This window comes from Puntigrus tetrazona, chromosome 13 (assembly GCF_018831695.1).
Source record: "Puntigrus tetrazona isolate hp1 chromosome 13, ASM1883169v1, whole genome shotgun sequence".
NCBI classification, from domain to species: Eukaryota; Metazoa; Chordata; class Actinopteri; order Cypriniformes; family Cyprinidae; genus Puntigrus; species Puntigrus tetrazona.
Genome location: NC_056711.1, coordinates 15,889,684 through 15,915,139, shown reverse-complemented (window position 1 = coordinate 15,915,139; position 25,456 = coordinate 15,889,684). Strand labels below are relative to the sequence as shown.

General features: G+C 38.8%; 2 protein-coding genes and 1 long non-coding RNA gene across 3 annotated transcripts; 1 reads left to right on the top strand and 2 right to left on the bottom strand.

Moving 5' to 3' along the window:
* Positions 1–193: 193 nt before the first annotated feature.
* LOC122356273 lies at positions 194–16,269 on the bottom strand. The gene is made up of 3 exons (XR_006252301.1): positions 16,152–16,269; positions 3,662–3,918; positions 194–1,728 (listed from the first exon to the last, which is right to left on the bottom strand). It is a non-coding gene; the product is annotated as an uncharacterized LOC122356273 (long non-coding RNA).
* nkx1.2la (NK1 transcription factor related 2-like,a) lies at positions 10,231–13,600 on the bottom strand. The gene is made up of 2 exons (XM_043254802.1): positions 12,919–13,600; positions 10,231–11,248 (listed from the first exon to the last, which is right to left on the bottom strand). Exons 1-2 carry the CDS (start codon positions 13,148–13,150, stop codon positions 10,656–10,658), a joined length of 825 nt encoding a protein of 274 aa, XP_043110737.1. The 5' UTR covers positions 13,151–13,600; the 3' UTR covers positions 10,231–10,655.
* Positions 16,270–21,462: 5,193 nt separating the features above from the next.
* On the top strand, positions 21,463–25,167 carry morn4 (MORN repeat containing 4). Its single transcript, XM_043254666.1, has 5 exons — positions 21,463–21,615; positions 21,972–22,050; positions 22,941–23,055; positions 23,140–23,249; positions 24,080–25,167. Exons 2-5 carry the CDS (start codon positions 21,984–21,986, stop codon positions 24,226–24,228), a joined length of 441 nt encoding a protein of 146 aa, XP_043110601.1. The 5' UTR covers positions 21,463–21,615; positions 21,972–21,983; the 3' UTR covers positions 24,229–25,167.
* The last annotated feature ends 289 nt before the right edge of the window (positions 25,168–25,456 follow it).

Below are 25,456 nucleotides of genomic sequence, written 5' to 3'. Positions count from 1 at the left end.
AATTAATTCTGTATGAATATTCCCACTTTACATGACATAGTAGAAATTTTAAACATTAAAACTGTGTAGTAAAAAAATATATATATATATATATATATATATATATATATATATATATATATTATATATTCCAAAATGAATATTGCATTTTATATTTACAGTTTATTATATTATACTGAATAGACCTGCAGCATTAGTTGCCTGTCACATTATTTACATATAAATGGCACCAAAAGTTATTCTATGCTGTTAAAAAATTCTCTTGGGTTGTCAAAAAACAACCAAAAGAGGGTATTATGCAGACTCCAATGAAGAACAAGACACAATTCAATTCCTGTTAAATGATAGAACAAACCAAACTGGAGAGTTTTTGGATGAATACTCAGGAGGATGAAAGCAGCAGGAGTTACCCAAAATAGCTGAGAATAAAAATTAAATCCCTAAAGACCTTAAAGGCCTTATATTTACTATTTCTATCAGTTGCTGTGGTTACAGGCTTGACTAAAGGCTATAAAAGCAGATTGACTTCTGTTATCTGTCCGTACAGACCAATCTATCCCTATATGCAAAGGACAATTTGTAAGTCGCAGCTGTTAGTAAATATAGTTGCGCAGAGCACCTTGGCAATGGATTAGCAAACACTCCAGCATCGAGGACAAGAAAGCACTACCCTCTCCAGAGAATGTAAAAGTAGTTTAAGCCACATCTTAAGCTTCCTGCGCTGATTTATTATGCAAACATTTCTGTTTCTAAATGGAGGAGTCAATTTTCCGAGCACAGAGGTGGGGACGTCCTTCTCAGCAGCTTCCAGATGCATCTTTACAAAACAAGGCTTGAGAAATGTCACAACGTAGCAGTCGGCTCAAAGCCTGTGTTAGAGAATCACTCACGCTAATTACTGTCTCTCTGTCTGCTTATATTTTATCGACTGTCACTTCACGCGGCCTGTGCTCACATTCTCTAAATGAGGAGATTCAGGTTGATGTAAACTGTACTGACTTCTGCTTTCATCTCTGTGTATGCGTGTGCGTCGGCTTTTCACTTATTCTCTCTGTTTCTCACGCTGTTGTCTCCCCTCAGGTTAGGCATGTTATATTTTTAGAGGAGTGTTTTTACACGCTGCTCTCAAAGGGGGATTATTTCCACTTACTCAGGTGTCTTGCAGAGGCATCTTATTAGACCTCATTCTTTGTGGAAAATAGGGAGTGATTGGACGCCGTCCAATGGACTATTTAAATGGGCTGATTATCTAATCTTTCTCTTAAAACTGCAATGTCTTCATTTTCATGCGCTTCAATTTGAAAGGACTGTTTAGGAAACCTTTAGCACCGAAGTTGTTCCCCGTTCTTTTTTTCCTTTTAGAGAAATATTTACAGTTTATTAAGGGTGAACAACCAGAGCTTTAACTCGGTGTCTGACTCATTCATTTACTCTCAGTGCTGTCATTGCCCCTAACATGCAGGGACAAAGCCAAATGATCTTCTGCTGTGTCAGACCGTCGGATTTCCTCTCACAGACTGCCCACATCTGTTGGAATTTACTGGTTCTTTCAACGTCTCACATATGTCCCTTTCTTCTTGACCTGTTCCTCAGGAGTCCAACAAAAAGCTTCTCTGATGATATCCAGAAGGTCTGCGCGGGTGCTTCTTTCTTATCTCAGGTTAACCCTGGTTAAACACAAATGTCTTCCCAGTAGACTGGGTCGCTTCGTCGGATCCTTTAGAACCGCTGGTGAGAATAGAGACCAAGACAATTAGAGCAATAGATATAACAATGACAGATTAGACGATAAATAGAACGACAGACAGATGTGGCAACTGGCATTTTATATGCACTCCAAAGCCAGGCTGTGATACATGTGTTGCAGAGTGTTGCTTTATGTGAGTGGCGCGTAGCAGACCTTACATGGTGTGGCTGCGCTCTATAACGCTGCGGTGGGACCCTCTTCCTGGCAGGAACCTAAAGACAGCAAACAGATCCCACTACTTCTGCGACAGAGCGGCGTAGACCACAGTCACAATCCTTCCTCAGATAACCTGATCTAATTGTAGCTGCTGTGGAAAAACAGAATATCTGTCTACATCACTGCCCCTTCCTGTGTGTGGGCGCTCTGGTGTTTAGGATAAATGTGTGTGTGTGTGTGTACATGCGTGTCTATCACTCAAGTGGGAAAGGAATCGTTGGAGAAAGGTCAGCAGGCAGATGTCTAGTTAGCAGACTGCAGAGAAGGCTAAGTCGCTGTGTATTTTTCAGGGGTGAAAAAACATGCAGAAGTTAACGAATGCTCAATCCTCACTGAAGACATCCTGCACAGGCACTGAAACAGATAAGGCCTGTTTTATCATAAACTCTGTTCATTTTTGTACAGACTAAAGGAAGCACTTTCACGCGTCCCTGAGGGTTAAAAGGCAAATATCTGCAGCTTATATTGTTGTTAAAGTGCTTATATTAAAGTAACGGTTCACTCAGAAATGAAAATGAGCTGAAACCCACAGTCTGTCCAAAATGTAGATGGGATTGATAATGAGAGTCAAACAGCTGATTGCAGGAAATATATCCAACAGCTTTTTAAACCATCACTTCTGGCCATAACATAAGTCCATAATCCATAATAACCCTGATAAAACAGTACTTTATGAATGGTTACAATACAGTATATCACGTCTCTTTGTAACATTCAACATTTATCACCCATAGATTTACATTTTTGGTTGTTTATGAAAAATGTGACATGAGTCTAAATCACTTTTTCTGTCGATAGAGCTCATCTTTTATTCATCGAGGAGCATTCCTTTAATATCACCAAGAAATGCATTCACAGTATTGTTTTTTTTTTTTTAAACTAGATCAAGATAAGGACACAAAACCGTCTGCAGTAAATTAATGTAAAGGCTGAGGTTAGCAGTGTTGAAACTTTCGTTTAAAAATAAATCCATTCAGACTGGATCTGGGCAAACTGGTCCGAAGCAGATTTTTTAAAAATCCTATATTCCTAGAGGAGCGAGTTCAAGTTTAGGAGTCAGATGTTATTTTTTTACAGCGTCTGAAAAATGTTCTGAAAAATGTCCCTCCGCAGCATGAGTCCTCAAACTGATTGGGCTCTTGGGTGTATTTCTGGTAGTCTTGACTTGTATCAGCATGTCATTCTAGAGATGTTTCCATCAGTATGTATTCCTTTTTGTATATATTAGGTATAACAAGTATATATTTGTGTGTGTGTGTGTTTAAATGATTCTACATTATTGTAACAATGTTACTTTTACAGTTAATCTATTTATAAAAACATTAGCTGTTAGTGATATGTATTCACTTAAGTAGCTCAACAAGTGTGTGTGTGTGTGTGTGTGTGTGTGTGTGTGTGTAGACCTCAGGCAGGTATGTCAGGCATGACACTGTGGCATTATAGAGAGTCAGTGTGTAAGCAGTAGGTCAGCTGCGGTCAGCTGTCCCACCAAAATACTGATTCCCTCAAACAAAATTGTCCTCGTAAATGTCCAGCTTCCTAAAGATAGATGTGGACTGCTAAAGGGGTATCCATAAATCACCGCATGATGGGCTCTGGTAAAACTACCCTTAAACCTTGACTCACTAAAAAAACAACATCACCTCTGAAACATGCTCCAGACTCTTCTCATATAAAGCCTAAACGATACAAACATACCCTATTTCCAGTAGTCCCGGCACGCACAGCATAGGTCCGTTGTGTCATGTCTGTCTGCTCTGTTGTTCACTGCAATGCTGACCCTGAGTAAACATGCTCTGGTCCACGTCTCTGACAGAGGAGCTGTGCCTCAGGTGTTTTAGTGCTCAGAAGGGCCCTCTGACCTCTGACCACTGGTGAATGTGAACTAGTACAGCCTCAAGATCTACTGCCGATTCCAGTCACACATTCCAGACACTTAACACCTGTTGAACATGCTGAGAAAAAAAGAGAGGAAACAAACAGATGACTGGGGAGAAATGGCAGGGAATATGAAAAGGAATCAATGAAACAAGGATGAAAATGTGAGGCAGTGAATTAGTGGATTATTTAGGATTTTATATTATCTATTGAGGGCTTGGTGACAGTCACCAAAGCCTTTTCTATATTTTATATTTCTATAAAATGAAGAAAACAATCATTATTTTCAATGGAATAGCATGCTCTGATAAATTGTTAAGTTTCACTATTTTTATATTATTTTTGATATTTTGTAGTTCATTTAAAAGTCCGTTTGAAGACATCTTGAGTAATATGAGGTCAATAACTGTACGCACAAGCTTGATTAAAAGAATTAAAGCGTAAAACAGTTCTGGGTAAAGTTCTAAAACAAGTCCAAACAATTCACTCAGTGGAAAAAACTCTCAATGGCGACCCTGCTGGAGGAACTTTGCAATAACATCCAATGCATTCAAAAGCGTTGAGAGCTGTAGGACTACCCACTAATAAAAAAAACAAGAAGACTGATCAAATGTTAAACACACGCAGATTAAACATACAACATGAACGACAATGTATTAAGGCCTTTTGTGGTCCTCTAGAGTGTAATACATAATGAATAACGTGAAAACATTCTCAGTGTAATTCTGCAGATAACGAAAAGTGTTGCCTTAGAGACTGCTCCATCAATCAAATAAACACAGATAAAACATTGAATACATTCTGCCTTTTTAAGGAACACGGCAGTGTTTTTAATTAGTTTTAGTCATAGTCTTTTGACTAAAATTAGTTTTAGTCATATTTTAGTCATCTGAACAGTTTTTAGTTTTAGTCTAGTTTTAGTCGACCAAATATCATATGATTTTAGTCTACTAAATCTAAAGTTAATTTAGTCAGCTAAAAGCGAATAGGTTAAGTTATAGTGTAATGCATTTATTAAGCATTTTTCTAAAATTTTATTTTTTCAAACTCACTATGACACTGATTTAACTGTGTGCCGTTATGTTAAAAATAACCACTTTGCATAAACAAGAACATTGTTTTATTTTCAATTAAATACCAATAGTTATACAGGCTAATTATGCATTCTTTATAACAACGTATCATATTATTCGTAACTTCAAAACAGACGTATATGTATTTATAAGCATGTGTTTAGAATCATCTTTAGGACTGCTAAGTACTAATGATTCAGTCAAAAGCAGTGAGTGATTTTACTTTTGTAGCTCGCTAAATATCAGTGACTCGGACAATAGCGGCTAAATTAGGCTGCTGTCCCTTTAAAACCGAATTCACGGACGCAGTGAACGCAATGCGTTGATACATGTTCTCCCTAACGTTTACGTTAACTTAACACGAAACAGACTCTGTTTACGTGAATGGTTGACACAACAATTCGACATTATTTTGTGCGTAATTCTCCGTTGAAGAGTGGTGTGTGTGTGTGTGTGTGTGTGTGTACACATGCTTCAGTGTCTGCGCTCAGTAACCGGACAGAATTGAGTTTATCCATATGCCCGCTCTTCTCTTACTCCCATATAGTTTTATGAGATGTGCAGTAAGTGCATGGTATCTTACGTCCTGCATGATATATCAATAGACTATGATATGTTGGAATGCAAGTTATGCATTTGACCTCCTGAATGAATCGTCCATGAGTTTTCGTTTTCTGTGAAAAACCTGTCGTTGACGAAAATGAAGACTGGAACACAGAGCTCCTGAAACCCAGTAACCCAGTGGAACGAGACACACACACACACACAAAATATTTTTCACAAATCATACATAAAACAAAGCTTATTGTAGTTTTAAAAGAACATTTTTACATCAAAATGTCATGTTTAATTCAGTGTACATCAATGATGCAATTTCGGAGTGAAAAATGTTACAAAGTAACCCTACACCAACTTTTTTTTTTTAGTATACGGCCCCACATTGTTTGTGTTACAGACATGATTGATGCCTCACAACTGCAACCCACTCGGGTCAACTAAGTAAACTACTATTATTTTTCTAAAAGAGCAGACTAACAATAGTTGCATCCCAAATGATGCACTATACACTATGCACTCATACACTACATACTTAACCGTGTAGGATTTTTAAAAAATTATTATAATCATTATTATTGCAGTCTGACAGCCCCTCCACATTAAGCGTCAAACATTTGCTGTTCAATCGTTTAAGTGTATTTTTTTTTTTTTTTACTGTGAACACACTATTTGCAAAATTATATTACAAACCAGGACAAAAAAATGCTTAAGTTTGTGAATTGGCTGTTTTAAACAGCCATAAAAATCTCATAGAATTGCATTTAGAAAGTCATATCTTAGAGATCAAAATATCATAAACTCCTTTGAGTCGGACCAGTAAAGCAACCAACTAGCATGATATGTACCTTTTGCCGGTTTATTATCAATGAATATCAATCACTAAAAAGAGGTGAACATCATACGTGTCTGTATTAAAACACGTGCAGTATTTATGTCTCCATTCTCTCTCTGCCGCCATATCAAGCAGTGTCGTGTTTTGTAACAAGACACGGGCACAATCGAGCGATCCGGCTCTCGGCGGGATTCCCAACAGTCAGACATTTTCAATCAGGGTTCGCCGAGAGAAGCATCAGCACGCAACGGCAAGTGCCACCTCGGAGCGCATGAGGGAGAATAATTTACTGCAGAGATATCTCGCGCAGGATCGGTTAATCTCACACAAAGTTAATTTCGGGAAGGCGAGTCAAGAGATATCAAGACAAGAGGCCTCATCAGTGTGAAGGATCCTAGAGAGTTCCTTTCATCGTAGGGGCAATATCATCAGCCTCGGTGTGGCACGTTCTCCGACAGCGAATAATTGCATTTACACAACGAATCTTAGGCTGCTCCTACAACAGGCGTCTAATAATCGGCCATTTTTGCTCATGAAATGAAATTTGCGTCAATAAAGAATAAGAAAAATACTTACCCTCAAGATTTAGATGAGTTAGGAAATGTAGCATTACATCACTTGCTCGCAAGTGGATCCTCTGCAGTGAATGGGTGCCGTCACGGCGAGAGTTCAAACAGCCGATAATGACTAAAAGGTTTTAATGATGAACTTGTTTATTTTTAACTTTGCAACTTTGAACTGTTGTTTGGACCGTCATTTCGACGGCACCCATTCACGGCAGAGGATTCAAAAAGCAAGTCGAGCTAATCCACCGAGACATCCATTTAAAGAACAAACTAACCCATCACATTTAAACGGCCTGGAAATTTTTATTTGTACTGTTCCTTTAAGATGTCAGAGCAGTATTAACTAAGACAAATCATTTCACAATCATGTTGATGTAGCGCAGCCTGCATTGGATTTTACCCAAGATGCCACCGTGGTCACACCGTACGATCTCGAAAAGCAACAATTCCCAAAACTGAAAGCACGTGGGGGAAAAAAAACAAACACACGGCTTGAGTTACTGTTGAGGTGAGTAAAAACAGAACGAAAAGAAAGAGACAGAAGCTAAAATCCGGAAAAAAAAACAGCACACGCATAGAGGGAGGCTTTCATATTTTGTGTTTAATGGTCCTCTTACTGTTCCCCGCTGCGACAGAGTGTGTAGCTGTTCACAACGAGAGCTCGCACAAACAAGAACACTAGATGTGCGAGTCAGACGCGAGAGTAAACACTGCCCTAGGACAGAAGACCAAAATAAAAGCGTGATTTAATGTACAAAGATCTCTTCAGACAAAACAAAAGAGCTCCGAACTCCTCCCGAAAGTCTGCGTCTCATCTCGCTCTGTACGTGTTCGTGTAAGGACTTCTACGCGAAGAGGTCCTCCTTGTGTTTAGAGATGTCTACGAACGGAACGTCCCGCACACTCGAAACTCACATTTTAGGGAAACGGCTATCAGAAGGCGCCGCTTCGGCTTTTTGTGCATGACTGCACCGCCCCACATTAGGCCACACGTATCCCAGCATTCCACGAAACAATGGGAGAGAAAGAGGGCGACTGGAGAAGCCCTTGGCATACACTCGCGAGCTATTCCTTGACCAGAACGCTTCGCTGTTTTCCCAGCTGCCTCAAAATAGAGCGCACCGTAAATCTCCCACCCGCCATCTCTCTCAGTACCCGCTATGCGCCCTCACACTCTCTCGAAAAAAAGAAAAAAAAAGACTAGTTCTTCAAAGTACCACTACCTTTATCTAAATAAAAAAATAATGACTTTTCAAACGGTGTTGAATTTTTACCATGCAACTAATTTATTAGGATCTTCATTCATTTCAGTTCAGATCACGTTAAAACAGCATGGATGCCGCATTCAAGTCACGTGACTGACTTGCGATTGACACAAAAACAGATATTGATGAAACATGATTCATTTTTTAACTATAAGTAAACTAATTATTTTTTGTTTTTCTTTGATGGGTGTTCAAACTATCCAAAATAAAGAATCAAATAACTAACTTAAACACACATACATGGTATTTAAAAAATGTGTGTGTGTAGTTAACTATTAACTATGACTTTTCCCTCAATAAATTCTTAATAGTTAGTAGTTGTGACGTTTAGGTATTGGGAAGAGTTAGGGATGTGGAATAAGGCGTTAATATCTGTTTAATTATCACTAATAAACGGCTAATATTCTAGCAACTAATAAATACTAATAAATAAATAACTAATGAATAAAATAAATTTGCTGTATTTATATGTATATATACAATTATGTATTACTTAACAACAGTTTTTCCTATAATATATTATTAATTACTATCATAAAGTTTCTTTATTTGGGTAAGTTTAGATGTTTGTCAGTAGAGAAAAAATGCATTTTCAACATAATCATGTTTATGTTAATCGTCTTGAGCGAGAGCTGACTGGTGAAGTTGATAGAACACTAGTGAGCAGTAATAATTATTTATACACACATATTACAGTATAAGAGGAAGGTTTAGTTGTGTGTCTCACCACATACTGTGCGAGAACCTCAAAACTTTTACTTCGAAAGCAAAACCGTCCCAATTAAATACCGTCCGCAATGCGTCCCCAACGCTTTTTGAAAACATCTTTAAAATATGCATTAAGTAACCGTACAAAGGAAAAAAAAGGAACAGTATGGAAGTGATGAACTATCACATGAAATCCGCAGGAGGGGGTGAGGATTGAACGGGGTTCCAGACTGGAGAACAGGCTGATGAAACGAGAGCCAGGACAATACAGAATGCCACTCAGCCAGAGAAACACACAGGCCATAAGGGCTGGATTCAACTCCCACTTCACTCCTACACAAACACACACAACCCACGTGATATCACAGTCTCAACAAAAAAAAAACTTCGAAAACAAGTGTGTTTGTAGTGTGTGCTGGGATCAGGTCCAAAGGATGAGAGAATGTCTGATGGTCTCCGAGAAGACGTGACTTTAAAGTTAAACTGAAGGGTTACGAAATATTTCGAGATTAGCTTGTTGCAGATTTACATTCAGTGTTGCTTTCAATTGAAAACTGCCACCTGAATGTCACTACATGACATCATAATGGAAAATTCACGGATCTATGTAAATATGGATAGGCTATAGATCTACGGGCAAGATGAGAACCTAGATAAGGTTTGCTCAAGAAGTTGCTGTATTTGTCACTAGAATTAAAAAAAAAACTCTCAAAACAGGTGAGGAAGACGCTAAATACAGATACAAAAGTGCTAGATTTTCAACAACGCTCACATTGCTAACAATTTCATCTACAGCTAAAGTATCTCTCTGAACAATACACACATTACCTTTTTTTGCTACTGTGAGATTCTTTGTGATATGATTCACTGAAATGATGTTCTGAGACCACACAAACAAAATGAAATTCAGCTGATTTAAACCCATCCATTGACATGAGTGCGCGCCGCCCTCTAGTGGCCACGTGGCGCTACTGCTCTTCTTCGGTAACGTACTGGTTGCCCGCAGTGCCATTCAGATCAATATTTCCCAGGCCCTCTTGATCTCACACACTTTAAAGCTGTTGTTCCTGCTGCTCCATTGATCTAGACAGAAAATCCGCAAACTGTGCACAACGTGCACACTATTCGGTTTCGAGACACGCGCAAAATAATTACTGAAACAAACGCATCGACGTGCTATTCTGAGCATGGTCGGTTTGGTTCGCTTGCATGCCGCAGATCGCATACTTAGGAAACGCTATATTTTAAAGTATTTTACAGTCACCATTATACGAAGTCTCCAACTCTTGTGCAAGCGTTCACGTGACGCCGTCTAGTGTTTATGAAGAGAACAGACGTGAACCCATTTGGTTGTGATGTATTGGTGCAACATAAGAAACGACCTTCAGTCTGATTTTATTGAGGACAGCTTTTTAAATATTTCCAGTGTCTTTCATTTTAGGTTATTTAAGCAATTCTATGTTATTAATCCACAGTGATGTATCAAATTGCTGACAGGACCGATATATTACAAAAGAAAGATACATATATACATCTCAGCTTTAAGAGTTGCGGCGGTTGCCAAGTTGGGCCGTGATTACAATCTCAGATCACCTATTATTACAATAGTGTGTGCAGATTTATCATTTTTGACGCCCAGGGTTGGATCAGTCTTAGCTATATTTCTGCTCACAGCTTTCAGTGAAAACAGTCAGGCTACATGTAAGTTAATTTGGCCTAATCAAGCCCACGCTGTGGATGATCACTGAAAAAGCAATCCGCTTTATAAATTCATATATACAGGTAGTCCGTGATCTTTCCTCCTTCCTGACTTCATAAGTGCGGGGGGAAGAATGCTGGCTGGAGAAAGCCATCGGGTAAAAACGGATGCAAAAGCCCCCCGGGAGACGCCAGGTGCACCGGGGCGGAATGAAATATGACGTTCCCGGCGCTGTATGGAGGGTGGAGGGCGGATGCGGACCCACAGGTCGGGCTGATGTTCGTGCCGGGTTGCAGGGAACTCTCTGCGCCGGGGTTCTGCTTTTTCCACTTGGTCCTTCGGTTCTGGAACCAAATCTTGACTTGGGTTTCGGTCAGGCTCAGCGAGAGCGCGAGGTTCAGCCGTTCGCACACGGACAAATAACGCGTGGCGCGGAACTTGTTCTCCAGAGCCACCAGCTGTTCGTACGTGAACGCGGTTCTGGCGCGCCGCGGCTTCGCGCAGCTGTGGTCCGCGCGCCGCCGCCGCTGACGCGACAGATCGTCCGGCGCTGGGGTCATCCTCTCTTCCCCCGTCTCATCTGCTTCTTCGCGAGGAGAAAAGCCAGGTCTTACGTTTCTGAGCGGGGTTGAGGAGTCCAAGTCGGCGTCTGGATCGGGAGGATGGAGTCTGACGCAGCTTTGATGGACATCAGTTAAGCGAACACCTGTCAATAAAAATACAGCGTCAAGTTTCTTTCAGACTGGTGATGTTTTTAGTTGCATTTCATTTCTGAACCGAGGAATACAACACAGATTTATTTTATTGAACATAACACAAATACCACATTTAATCGTATCTAAAAACGTAAATTAGCTTTAAAAAAGCACGATATTATAAGGATGCAGGCCTTAAACACAGATGCAAACACAGGGCGTTGCTATAGTGTTCTGGCCTGTTGCTAGGCGTTGCTAGGGTGGTGTGATTGATGCTTTGCATTGATCATCTAGTGAAACTGCTCTTTAAATTAAATACAGGGATAAATATAAGTGTAAGGCACAAGTAACGCCTCAGCCTTTCATTAAATGTTATGAATTAATATACGCAGAATTGCAAATACTTCAATATGTAGTTTATTAATAACCCATAGGGGGATTAATTAGATAAATTAATTATAAAAACGACCAACTAATAGATGTTTATTAGTAGGCTAAATGATATTATGCCTTTCAATGTAAAATAATAATACCGAAACAATTAATCATAACATTTGCTATCAAAATATTAAATCTTAAATCTATATGAAGGTGATGAGCGCTGTGAAAGTCCTGTACAGGAACGGAGGTGGATTTCAAGAAAAGACTGACGTGGAATGGGTCATAATCCCTCAACAATTTCAGAATCACAAATCGCCTCAAATGTCATGTTGCGGAAAGAAACCCTAGTTAAATCCAGCTCTGCAATCCGGCCATGACGCGCTAATGGAGTTTCATATTTGTCGGTAGATCGATAAATGTCATCTATTTAAAGGGAAGTTTTAATCGAACGATATTTGGGATCAGACATGGCAGGGGTTTGAAGTTGGGAGCCGCAAGCTGCTGGAGGGAGATATGCAGCATCCAGTAATGGGATATCGATCAAAGTGAGCGCAGGCATCCTCAATGGGACGATTTAAACAATTATCTGCCCTGACTGTCCCAATGGCAATCACTTACTCAGCTGCGGCTGCTTAAAGAAAACGCGGTCTTGGAAATGAGGGGAAGGTCAAATTCACAATCTAACGACACAATATGACACAAAAGGTCTGTTTGGAGGAGACATCCAGTGAAAATCCTACGTTTTAACCGTATTATGTTTACAGTATATGTGAAACACATCTAGGTATAGTTTTTTTTTAATATATATATATATATATATATATATATATATATATATATATATATATATATATATATATATATATACACATGTAGTGGGGGTTTTCATCAGAATACTAGTGACATCTAGATATGGTATTTCTAAAAAAGTGTAACCCCAAAAGGTTGCAGAGGTCTCATAAATAGGCCTATGTGTTGTTTTCAAATATAAGTAACCTATACACTACTTTTCTATAGCGTTATAGGACAATGAAAAGTTGGATTACAAGTCAGCAGCGCGCGCTTTACTGGCGAGCAGAAGTCGCTATAGTCAGATGGTTACCATAGTAACAGCTGCTCTATAGCTCATTGCGAACATAAGCAGCATTATTTGTCACATTATTGCAGTTGCACGTCAGAAATGCATTATCGGTATTAGGTTAGCAATGTAAACATATAATGAATGCAGTAAAAAAAAATAGCCCACTTGGATCATTTCTTGAAGTTGACCACTCAAACAATTCTTAGCACATTTCCTCACCTTTATTTTTGCAGATGGAAAGCGTTCCTTCGTGCCCCGGACTTTCTTTCCCGTTACGCCGTTCCTCCAAACTTCCAAATTCTGTGATTTCTGAAGAAGACGTCCGTTCTTTCTCCGACACGGCGTGTCTTTTCTTACTCGTGAACTTTTTAGGATCCAGTATGTCAATAATCGAAAAGGAAATCCGATGACCCGGTGTGCTTTTCGCTCCGGACTCCTGACATTCGAGCATTTTCCAAATTTCAGGAGTATTTCTATCTTATTTCGGTGTTCTCTTACAGAGGAGGCGCAGAAAGTGGACACGGCTCGCGGTCGGATCCGAGGCGCTTCGGTCAGATGTCAGCGGACGAAGGTGCGCTCGAGCTCTTTAACAGGTCCATTAGAGGAGACGCGCGAACGCGAGCGTTTAACGGGATCCCCTTTCGATTGGCTGAGAGCACTCGGTACTTAAACCTGCGCTCATTTCAATCAATACAAATACGGACGAGTTTCCAGGCTGACAAGTGGCATAACTCAAGAAACTGTTGCGTCTGATCCTTAGCACACACTCTTCGGTGTTCGTTTGTTTCAGCAAAGATCATTTTTACACTGTAAAGAGTTTTTCAATGAGCTATATGTGTGTGCATATCACAGTTTGCATTGTGGCTGTGTCTCAAACGATATAAATAACATCTTTATTACCTTAAAAATGTTATTACCTAAAAAAAAAAAAAAAAATTAACCCTCATTAACAAATGAAAAATATTATCATTGCACCTCAATAAAAACAGCCTTTTTTTCTCCGCCAAATAAATTATGCGGGGTCAGTACAGTGTGTTAGCTTATTTCATAGTCAATATAGCTTAAGCCAGTATCTTCACATTCACTATGTGGCATCAATCTGCCAAAGCTCGGGATGAATCAATAAACGTGTGTCCAGCACTGATAAATGAGAAGCTCTCCTTCAAAGCACTGTTTCACTATCTAGCTAGTGATTTTGCTTCTAGTCCATTCCCCAAAATACACACATAAAAAAATAAATAGCCTACAATATAATAAAATAAGTACAAAAGGCTACAGTCTCAGTTCCCGAGACTTGGCTTCTATATTAATGTCTGAGGTTTTAAAAGGGGCCGCACTTAAATGGATAATTAACAAAATAGAAAGTCTATCATAAAAACTGTATTTTTTAGTTAAATGAATTTTCAATTTTGATCGCTTAAAATGCAGAATTTGCATTGCTAGATGACAAAGCATAGACGAAATCACATTTTAAAATATATTAAAGGAATATATCAACTACATCTGTTGTGAACCTGAAGGCATACGTCTACTAAAAAGCTTAACTGCAAAAAGAGCATATGTTAGTTTTTTCTTGCAGATCTCCATATAGTTAGATTTTTTCCAATTGAAGTTTCTAAAAGCAAACAGATCAAAAAGACAAGTGCATTGTCAGAATACCACACACCCTTCTCCGCTTCTCACATCACAGATGTTGATTCCTCTCCTTTATGACACAGAGTGACTTAACCTCCCCTGCGCTGCCATTCAGTTGTATTTTGACTTGTTTGCTGGCAGACTACAGCGTATATTTTGCGGCTGTAACGTGGTCAAACTTCAGACGCTCACTGTCCGAACGGGGACTGTTTGCTTGCATTAGCATCTCTAAGCCCAGCGGCTTGCACTGAGCGAGCTCCATAAGAATGGGGGCTGAAGTCTTTCCTGCGAGTTTACAACTTCCTCTCTGCAGGCCCGACACTATGCACATCTGTTTACACAGGACCGGGACACAAAAGTGCGGCCCAGGGGGCACAACGTAGTCTCAGGTACTGGAGATAAAGAACACACAAGAGGTAAGGTGGAGACAGCTGCTGGGAGCAAGAGGGAAAGCTTTGGGTGCAATGCCTGGGGAGAGGGGCACACTTCCGGACAAACCTCCCCACTGTTCCAGCGCTCCACCTCTCGACCCATAAACTCATCAGAGCACCGTGAAGATCTGCTAAATGTCTGATCATTCATGTAGTCGCGTCTTGCGGTGGAGCTCTGTTTACGGATGGGTGTTTACTCTTTGTTTGGCTTTGTTCCTTTATTCCTATCCAGAGTGCAGTGGACAATAGAATGGGAAACTGCTGAGATGTCACTCTTTTGAAGACGGCAACTTTAGTGCACTAAAAGTCTCATGCATTCCCCTCTTTAAATGTAGAAGAGACTTTAAAAATCTTATGAGGGGTGTAAAGAGTTTAACTTATCTGTCTCTGAAAAAGCAATGCTTGTTACAGTGAGGCAGCATTGCTTTGATATTCCTCAAACTTTCCGTTAAGGTAAACTACTATTCATCCCAAACCACTTGATTTTTTTGTAAATAATTTAACCCTTAAATGTGTTAACATTATTATTCTCAATCGATTTAAAACTGTTCAGCGATGGTGCCATATTATCTGAATAAAGATGTGATTGGTCTTCTTTCATAAATAATCTGCATACAGAATTATGATCTTATTATTCTTCACATTGTCACTAGTCAACTACGATTGTTGTGGAACCAAACCCTACAACTTGCTGCCTTCCTGCTGCTGCCCATTTCCTTCAGAAAATACTAATTTAGTTGACAAATATAATTTATCATTTTAAATAGTGAATTTGTAGAAATGCAGATATAACAGGTTATGAAAGGTTCATGTTTTGGTTTTGGGAGTCCCAAAAAACTGGTAAACAGGTAAAGGGGAATATGCATTTATTTTTTTGTAATATGCTTTTATTTTTTACCTTATTGTATTTGTTTATACTAATATACTAATAACTCATTTTTCGAAACACCTCCAGCGATAGGTCGACTTTATTTAAAGAAGTTTTTGTTTTTAATGCTATAAAAGTAGCACCTAGTGGCATAGAATGAATTCACATTTTTATTCAGACCAATGTGAAAAGACCAACAAGCGGGCAGGCATTATGCTAGTATTTCATTTTAAAGTCAACATGAAATGGTGACTCATCTATTTTCAAAAATCCATAATAGGAAGACTAGGATTTTCCAAAAATAAACTGCACAATGCTTTTTCAAACAATCTGGATCCTACGAAATGCATGAACGCAAGACAAGTGGAATCAAACAGCTGTGTTTATCCAGTGTCAAAAACATTTGACAGAAAGCATTATACTAAAACTTTTGGGTATTATGTGAGATTGATGTTTCGGGACGTCTAGGCAAACACAAGGTCGGCAGCATTATTTGTTAATTGTGCAAACGGTTCTACCTGTTCAGCAGCAGGCGTAATGAAGGCTTGCTAGCAGCGTCCGGGACGGGTGAGCGCGTCTGGCAGATGCTGACATGCAGCAGATGTGGAAAGTGGCTGGGTGATTTGTTAAGGGCCTGGATCATAGCAAAAGAGGGCAATTAGACCAGGGGACACTGTCACACACTCATGGACATCGGACCCCTTTTCACAAACACACACTCTTTCCCCGAGGTAAAGGTCAGTTCACTCTACAGACTTTATGCACGGTTACATTACAGCTAGCACTATGCAACTAATGCAAACTACTAATGCGTAAATAACATAAATAAAAAAAAAAAACTAAGATAATGCAACTATAACACATTCACTGAAATAAAGCTCCACCATTTTTGTGTAGAGTAGAATTACTAGACTGGACAAGACTGGAAATAATTTTCAAACTGGGGCTGGTGGAAAATTGCATTTGGTTGCAATTTCTCCTAAATAAAATTCTTTAAAAACAGATGAAATACTTCACAAAAGTTAAATGAAATCAGGATCTATTTGTGAAAGAAAAAATAAAATGAAATAAATAAATAAATTACACTGGCCCTCAATAAAATAGAACAGAACAGAATAGAACACAATTTGAATAAAATAAATAGAATTCCTTAAATGAAAACAACTAAAATACATTTGAAATAAACAAAAGCTAAACAAGTCACTATTTGTGAAAGAAACAAATAGATAGTTTTAAAAAATGTCAATAAAACACAATAGAGATGAAAAAAAGATTTGACACTGGTCCTCAACAGAACAGAACTGCCCAAAACGAAACAGAACTGAATAGATATTTGATTTCCAAACACAATTTTATGATAATTGGTTTGACACTGGCCCTTAACAGAAAAATAGAATAGAATAGACCATTAAATTGAGACAAACGGAAATGACATAAAATTAGATGATGGTTAAAAAAAAAAAAGGTCATCACACGAAGCAATCTTGATGTCACCAGAAAACTTGACTTTCCCTCTGCTCTCGCCATCTCTGTTATGATCTTTCACTGTCTGTAGAAACGACAGGACTTCGTGAGCAGCGTACATTTCTATTGGCGGCCGTCACACTGGAAACGCACAAATATCTATGTTTTGTGTCAGCCGTTTAAAGATGCACATACTAAACGCATGCAGACGGGCTGAGAAGCTCAAACCCAGATGCTACACAGGGAGACGGGATGCCTTTAGGACTGCAGCGTGATCACAGAGTCTTCTGTGAATGGACGCTCGGGTTAGTGCGCTGCTAATGTAGAGTGTAAAAGAAAGAATTACACGCGGTCTGAGGTTATGGGCCACAGTCGATGTGATGTTCTGTCACTCAGCACTTGCATTGATTGCTCATTGTTCGCAGAAGGTCGCATCATAATTCATTAAATCTTAACGAGTCCCCCTGGAACCACCTGCACGCCTTTCCTCAATTGCCCCTTTAAATTACGAGCGACTCTCACGCTCGGCGAGCTCAAAAATGAAGATATATTCTCCATGTAAAGAAGAGAGCTATTAGTAACATTATTTAAACAGCCCTCTTTAAAGCCAGGGGGAGGCTGACTTTATGAAGGGCAATTAGGTACTCACTATAATTGATAATTCATACTCATCACAATTAGGCAGTATAAATAGGATGTCTGGGATTAATGGTTATGGCTGTTCAGAGAGAGAGACACCGGGTAGAACTGGTCAGGCACGGCTGATGGAGCGGAAGGAGGCAGAACTGAATTCATCTCTATTTGTGAAGGAAACAGATTGTGTTTGTCCCTTCAACACACACCCGAATTATACAACGGTTCCCTCACCTTAAGGTTGTTCTGTTGGTGATGCTTTTCCAAAACGTGAAACTTGAAACTGTGTGTAAAACTTAAAATTGGTACGTACTGCTTCTTGAGACATGGGACAAAACATCAATCAAACAAACAATCCTATCTGCAATTATATTGAGATAAGGCAATGTTTCCATTTTGAAATTAGCTGAATTTTCTAAACTCAAATGTACTAATTTTATTAAATATAGTTGCATCACTCTTTATGACAAACCCCACCACACACACACACACACAAAAAAAAAAAAAAACAAGACAGCTGACCTCAAAACTCCCTTCTTATTAAAATATATTAATTGTATTCGACAAAGAATTAATAAATAATATTTTTCATACATTTCTGTTTCTGTGACACCTCTAATCATACTGTATATTCAGTTTATTTTGTTTGATTAATTTATTTGTATTTATTTGCTTATTTATTTTTAATTTTTTTGGCCAGGTCAGTCTTGTAAAAATATTTTATCTATTTTAAATTTTAAATATTTTTTATTAAAAACAATTTAAATAAAAATAAGATTTTATTTTATCATTATTGCTACATTTAAATGAACATACTAAGCTCGCTATCTTTCAACATTTATTTTTAAGTAGCACAAATAAATAGTTTGCTACCACGTACCATAAAAAAATCTTTTTCAGTGTAGTACGTTTTGTTCCAGCGCTCAAAGATCATTTGATTTCCATTGTGATGAAATGCCCATCAGTAGTTTCATGGAGAATGGATGTACTCTACATGTATGATCATGCAGTGTTTAGACACCGGACAGCCAGGGTGAAGGTCTTTCGTAGCTTTGCTCTCTGTTGACACCAGCATAATTGCTATACTGAGCGCTGGATCAGGCAATCCTTACTAATCAATAAAGTCTTCACTAGCCATTTCCCCCAGTGATTTTGCCCTCATTTCTCCTCTAATTGTTCTTTTTCACCCAGGAAGGTCTACGGCTATGCCATGAGCAAAAAGTGTGTGCACTTGTGCATGTTTCGGTACTGCAAAATGTAATCTTAAAACAACACTGCAGAAGAGACCTAAACATCACACACAATATTTTTTTTCTCTCCTCCAGACCAAGTCTTGACCTTGTGCTACCTCTTTTTTTGCTGTATGTACGCCTAAAAACCACAAAGTAATGCTAATCCTTTTTTCCAAATTTCTAAATACTAATACCTAGTATAGAAGGAAATCTATTATCATGAGCTACAACTCTGATAAAATGCCCACAATGTGGTATTTAATTAAACCAAGACATAAGACATGCATCTCAAATATATTTCATGTTTAAAAAATACCCTATTTTATCGTATAAAGTTTATACATATAAATAAATGAGTCTATATAAAATCAACTAAGACATTAAAATACTATTTCAACCAATTTATGAAAACATTTCTATACCGCCTAAAGTTTTGCGAAATAAAGCTATAAATAATGACTGGCACCTAAGTAAAAATAAAGCACATGATTGGTTCTTGCCATGACAGATAAAAGTAAATTCTGATTTGCGGCAAAAACTACGTCATTACTTTTTTGACCATAAAGAGAGACAGATTCATGGATAACGCAATTGCTTATGAAATAAAAGCCTCTGTCTGCTCGGTGACCGGAGATTTAGCACAGGAACATGATAGCATGACTTGTCTAACCTTGGTGTTGGATGAACTGATCACGTACGACAAACTTTCCTCATATGTTATGGCTTGCGGAGAATTATAGGTCAATTTAGGCTCGGTCAGTGAGACGACCCTCGTCAACAACCTCTATTCCACCATCCGTTCTCTTTAGAAGATGACCTTTGCGATTTTTCTCGCAAGGAGAGCAGACTCTATATTGCAATGATGTGTGCTCGTAGTGTGGTCAGTCCTCATGTTGTGCTGGATGGGCACTCATGTGTAGCGATGCTTGCAGGGCCCATCCTGTGACTCTGGGGCATATGGACTCTACTGCCCATTTCCCTGGGGCATTATTGCCATGCTGATTTACTACCAGTGAAGGACAATCATCAGAGACCAAATTATACCCCAATCACAGTGTGTGAGTGTTTGTTCATGCTCTTTAGGTTTAAGCAACGAAGGGTGAAAACCTCTATAGACAATCAATTACCTTACAATTAGCCTGGTTTTAACCATCATTTCATATTTTAGTAGGCCGTTTTAAAATACGCACATCCAAACGTAAACAAACGCGAATAAATTGGGAACGGCCGTGCTTGTACGTACTTGCACCGACAGCTTTTGATGAATTGCACCGCATTTAAGAAATGGGATTCTTGATGTTTGGAAGTGAGAACCACTTATCTTTAACATTAAAGGTAATAGATCTCCAGGGTGAGATTTTTATCGGCATTTCTCATTACCAACCTATTGGTGTTTATAGCGACGGTCATAAATGGCTCCCTGCGGTGCTGTGTTTTATGAAGAGATCAGCTGTCAGGGCATATGCGTTAGAATCACTGCAAGAGGCAATGACACTGGTCAAGTTTAAAGACCCGAGGGATTGGAAAGACAAAGTACATTACAGAGCACCGGGATAGGCTATATTTCACCGTGAGAAGTCAAAATAAAAAGGAGACTCACAAAAAAAAAAAGTGTACATTATATATATAAATTAATATGAATTATCTGTATTTACATGTTTTTAATGCATTGGATTGCCTACTCGAGTAACATAGCATCTTGTAGTCCGCAAGACAACATTGTGAGGATCACACTACTCAGAAAAATCTGTTAGGTTTTCATTAATTAAAAAGAAAAAGGTTAATGAATGGACCAAATAATGATGTAATTAAAATGCCAAAAAGCATAGGGTAGCTGCTGTAATTGTAATTAATCTGTCGGAGGAGTCATTGTTAACAAATCGGACTTCCAGGGCAATTTCTCACTCAAATGGCTTGCTAAACTAATAAATGAATGTCTTACCCACCAAGCAAACACAGTTCGCAGAATGCTAAATGAGCTAAAGCCATTAAATAAATGCCTGACAGCAATGAGTCTTTATACAGTATAAACCTCAATATTCCGCTCAAATAAACAAAACAAAGAAGACCCTCAGGAAGTTGAAACTTCATTTTTTTTACCGAGTTAAATTTAGTTTAAAGACCCCTTGGCCATATTTCGGTTTGTTTTATCAATTCTATTCTTAAAGTCTTGCTGTTAGATGTACATTTATACCAAACACCGCTACTTATATCACAATATAACGTCAGTCCTAAACATTTACAACGCTTGTTATCGTGTCGGCTTTGTGGTTTCTGGTTGACAAGTTGTTGCTAAGCGGTTGCTACGGAGTTAATGGTTATTTAACGGCTTGAGCCGGAAAAAAGAGGTTGAGCACAAATGTATGAGTAGTAGTAATGGACACACTTGCCTTAGTAAACAACAGCACTAACGAGTCCGTATCACATTCCTAGAGAAGACCTATTGTAGTCATCGATCAGCCAATCAGCGCTCGGTACACATCCACAGCTGAGAGAAGCACGCAGCAAAACAACGCGAGATCTTCAGGGGGAGAGAGAGACTCGGTGAGAGGAACCGTAACACCGGCGAGCCAGAACCCGATTCTCCCTCTGCGGACCCGCTGGACAAAGCGAACGGTTTTCATGCTCTTGAGACCGCGCCGAAACATCACAGGTAAGGGACGCGTTCACGTGAAGACCTCAAATAGCGGTTTTACGCGGGGCTGTGTGAAAGAGGCGGGATGACGTCATCTTTCAGCCCGTGAACGTTTTAACGTGTTCGACGTAAACGACCCGTTACCCTATTAATTATACGGCGTTAGGATAAAGTCAGCTACCCGCGGTGGGTGACCACTTTATCAGACTGAGCGCTGCACAGCACACAGCAAGGTTTGTGTGTGGGCACTGGCGATGTCCTGTTCGATATTTTATTGTACGCGAACGGAGAATCGGTTTGGTTTCCCTCTGTTTATAATCGTGTTAATTCTGCCATTCATTCATTTATCTGCGACGAATTCGTTTTGTCTGCAGCTTGGTGGAGGTATGACATTAACCAGGGGCTCCTTCACTTATTCCAGCGGAGAAGAATACACCGGAGAATGGAAGGAAGGCAAGACATAACACTTTACACTATTCCCAGTGCTCTTTTGAAACATTTTTAATAATTCTGTTTTAGACGCTGCACTATTATATTTAGTATGATATGTTATGGAATTGTTTTGGATTAATCAGCACTCTCAGATAGAAAAAAACCCCTGATGACTGTGTATCTACATAGTCTAGCTAGGATAGGATTGATTTAAAATGATAGAAATGAGCTTTTTTTATAATTCAGGTAAGTATTTGGCATACAGAAAATATCGGCATAATTTTTTTCAACTGTACTGAATCTGAGAAACGTCGAAAGCTTACGAAAGAGCTTAATATTTGTCTGAATGCGTGTTCTCTTATACTAATCTGTATTATTTCTTTTATTTGTGATCTGATGGCAGGTTGTTTTAGAGGTAGTCAACGATGTAATAAAAATTTGTATTTATTAAATATTAAATGAAAAGCTTACAATAGGCTCTTAAAGGGCACATTCACATTATGGTAAATTTCCTTCATGAAGTGTGACAATAGTTTTGGGTATTATTATTTTTTAGCCCAAACTTTTTTTTTTTTATCTGTACAAAAGATTAGCCTCAGAAATATTCACTAGAGATCAAGCCCCAGTCCCACTACATATACTAACATGCTTAAACATGTCCACAAGGCTTGTTTTTCTGATTACTGTGGGAATCGCGGTGGTCCAGAATGGCTTGATGTAGCAGCAGAACACTGCTTCATGATCCAAACCGCTTATGTAATTGTGCAGGTGTGATCTCAAAAAGGAATGACATTATAATTATAGCACTAATTATCAGAGACATTAACACACTAGAGAGCGCGGTCCAAAGAATTAGCCCGTCGGATGAACACCCGGCTTTCATTTAAGAAGCAGTGTGTATTGCTGTGCAGGTCGGAGGCACGGTAAAGGCGAGCTGAAGTTTGCTGACGGCACCTGTTATAAAGGTCATTTTGAGAATGGCCTGTTCCACGGATCAGGGGTGTTAGTGTTTCCCGATGGATCCAGGTGAGTCGAAAAGTTAAACACAGATGAACATCTATGCGTTGTGAGACTCTTCGCGGGGTAAACGGCGCTATTTCTGATCAACAGGTACGAGGGTGAATTCGCCCAGGGAAAATTCCAAGGGGTCGGAATCTTCTGCAGGTTTGATGGGATGAAGTTTGAAGGAGAATTCAAAAGTGGCCGCGTAGAAGGATATGGTGAATATTACACCTTAATTTGACAACCGCTTCGTTTACATGCACCCAGATAATCTGTTTATGACCCGAATAATAGAATGTAAACACAGTCTAACTTTCTTGTACCATGACCTCAATTTTTCCATACAAGTCCATATGTCATACACTAACAAGAAACTATGCTTCGAACCACAGGTCAAGAGTTCCAAGTATAGAAGTTTGTGATGCTGTTTGGGAATATTACTTTGAATTATGATTTCAGGCAATACTGAACTATATTAGTAATGATGGTGCAACCATAAACTGACAAGCGAAAAAATAATTACTATTTTATTAATTATGTTGAGAGAATGCACATGTGGTGCCATAAATTGTATGTTTACATACATTTTACAAACTTGTGTTTGCATGTTGGAGGATAAATATTAACTAAATATTTCAATAAGTCATGCTAGCTTTCTTTTTAGACGCGCCATCAAGCCAAAAAACATTCATTAATTCCAACCGATGAACGTTTGCGCACGTAAAAATACGGAATCAGTTGATTTTGCGAATTCAGCCTTGATTTTGAAATGCGGAAGTAAGATTTTCTGCGAATGCGTGAGACTTCAGATTGATGCTGCAGGTAAATGATTACAATAACACAACGAAGTACAACTAAACCAGTGCGTTCATAATAAGAAATCACAATCTGCGATTATAAAACCGATTATCTGAAAGCCTAGGTCACACATTTTTACGTTATTTAAAAACAATAAAAGTATTATTCTTGTAGTTCCTTCACGCGATGTTGGGTTTAGGATCTGTGTAGATTTATAGCGTGAGTAAACACAGATTTTGTTTTTCCATAGGGCTGCTGACTTTTCCAGATGGCTCCCACGGCGCTCCGCGAAACGAGGGAGTGTTTGAGAACAACAAGCTTCTGAAACGTGAAAAGTGTCAGGCTGTGGTGCAGAGAGCCAAGAACTCAGCCTCCACTGCCCGCGGCCTCTCTGTATGACAAACTGACCTCAAGTGAGAACACCCCTAGCTGCGGCTTTCAGATTAGGCTCCCAAATGCATTACGGATTGCGGTGTCGCAAGTAAAGAAGTCGAAGCTGACTGTGGGATCTGCGTTCAGGGGTGGTCTCTGCCTTCACCAAACGACGGAGCTCAAAAAAAAACCGCGAGACCCATCAGACCCTCAGGGATGGATGAAAGTGTTTCCATTCCACACGCGCACCCGTGTTTCTCTCACATTGCTGCTCTGCCTTGGTTTCCTCTGTGGCTTAAAAACATCACACAATTTCTGTATGTTTGTTATGGAGGCATGGGAAAAAAAAAAAAAAAAAAACTCAAGTCACCGTCGGAGGAGGCATTGCAGGCATGGAAGCGTGGTCACGTGAAGATGTTTTTGGTAAATGTATGAAATTTGCCTTTGTGAGTCTGCGATTGTATCGTTACTATTGTAACTGTCTGTTTGTTCGAATCAGCGTATTCTTTATTGCACATTTGCCTTAGTTATTACATTAAAAGTCAATATTGCTGGATTAAAATCTTGTTACTGATATACAACAGCGGTGAGGGAATGTTTTCAGCGAGTTGTCTTAATCTTTTATTTATTCGCTCGGTTCATTCATTTAAAATGGGTACGTAATTGTTTGATTAATTCTATGACATTACGACACTCTTTATAGTATTTGAAATGATTTTAACTGTATTAGGTCATTGGGCAGACGTACGTTCACGATGTTTGATGACTGATTTGTGCGTGTTTACTTTATTTTCCAAACTGACTGCTAATGGTTCACTGTTCCCATCATCCACAGTGTCAGAAAGAAGCCTTAGTCACTATCATCTGAAATACACTGACACCAAATAGCATTTTGCACTGTTGTTTTTTTGAGCAGAGAATCAAGAGGCTGACATGAAAAATAAAGAAAACACTACTTGATCTAAATTTGGTGCATTATTTTTAATTGTGCCTTTTATTTTAGTATATCATAAACGTAACTTCAGTGAAAGCAAAGCTGAATTTTCAGTATCATTACTCCGGTCTTCAGTGTTAAATGATCTTTCAGAAATTATTTTAATATGCTAATTTGGTGCCTAAAACATTTATTATTATCAATGCTGAAAACAGTGCTGCTTAATAAATATATATATATATATATATATATATATATATATATATATATATATATATATATATATATATATATATATATATATAAATAAATAAATAATCA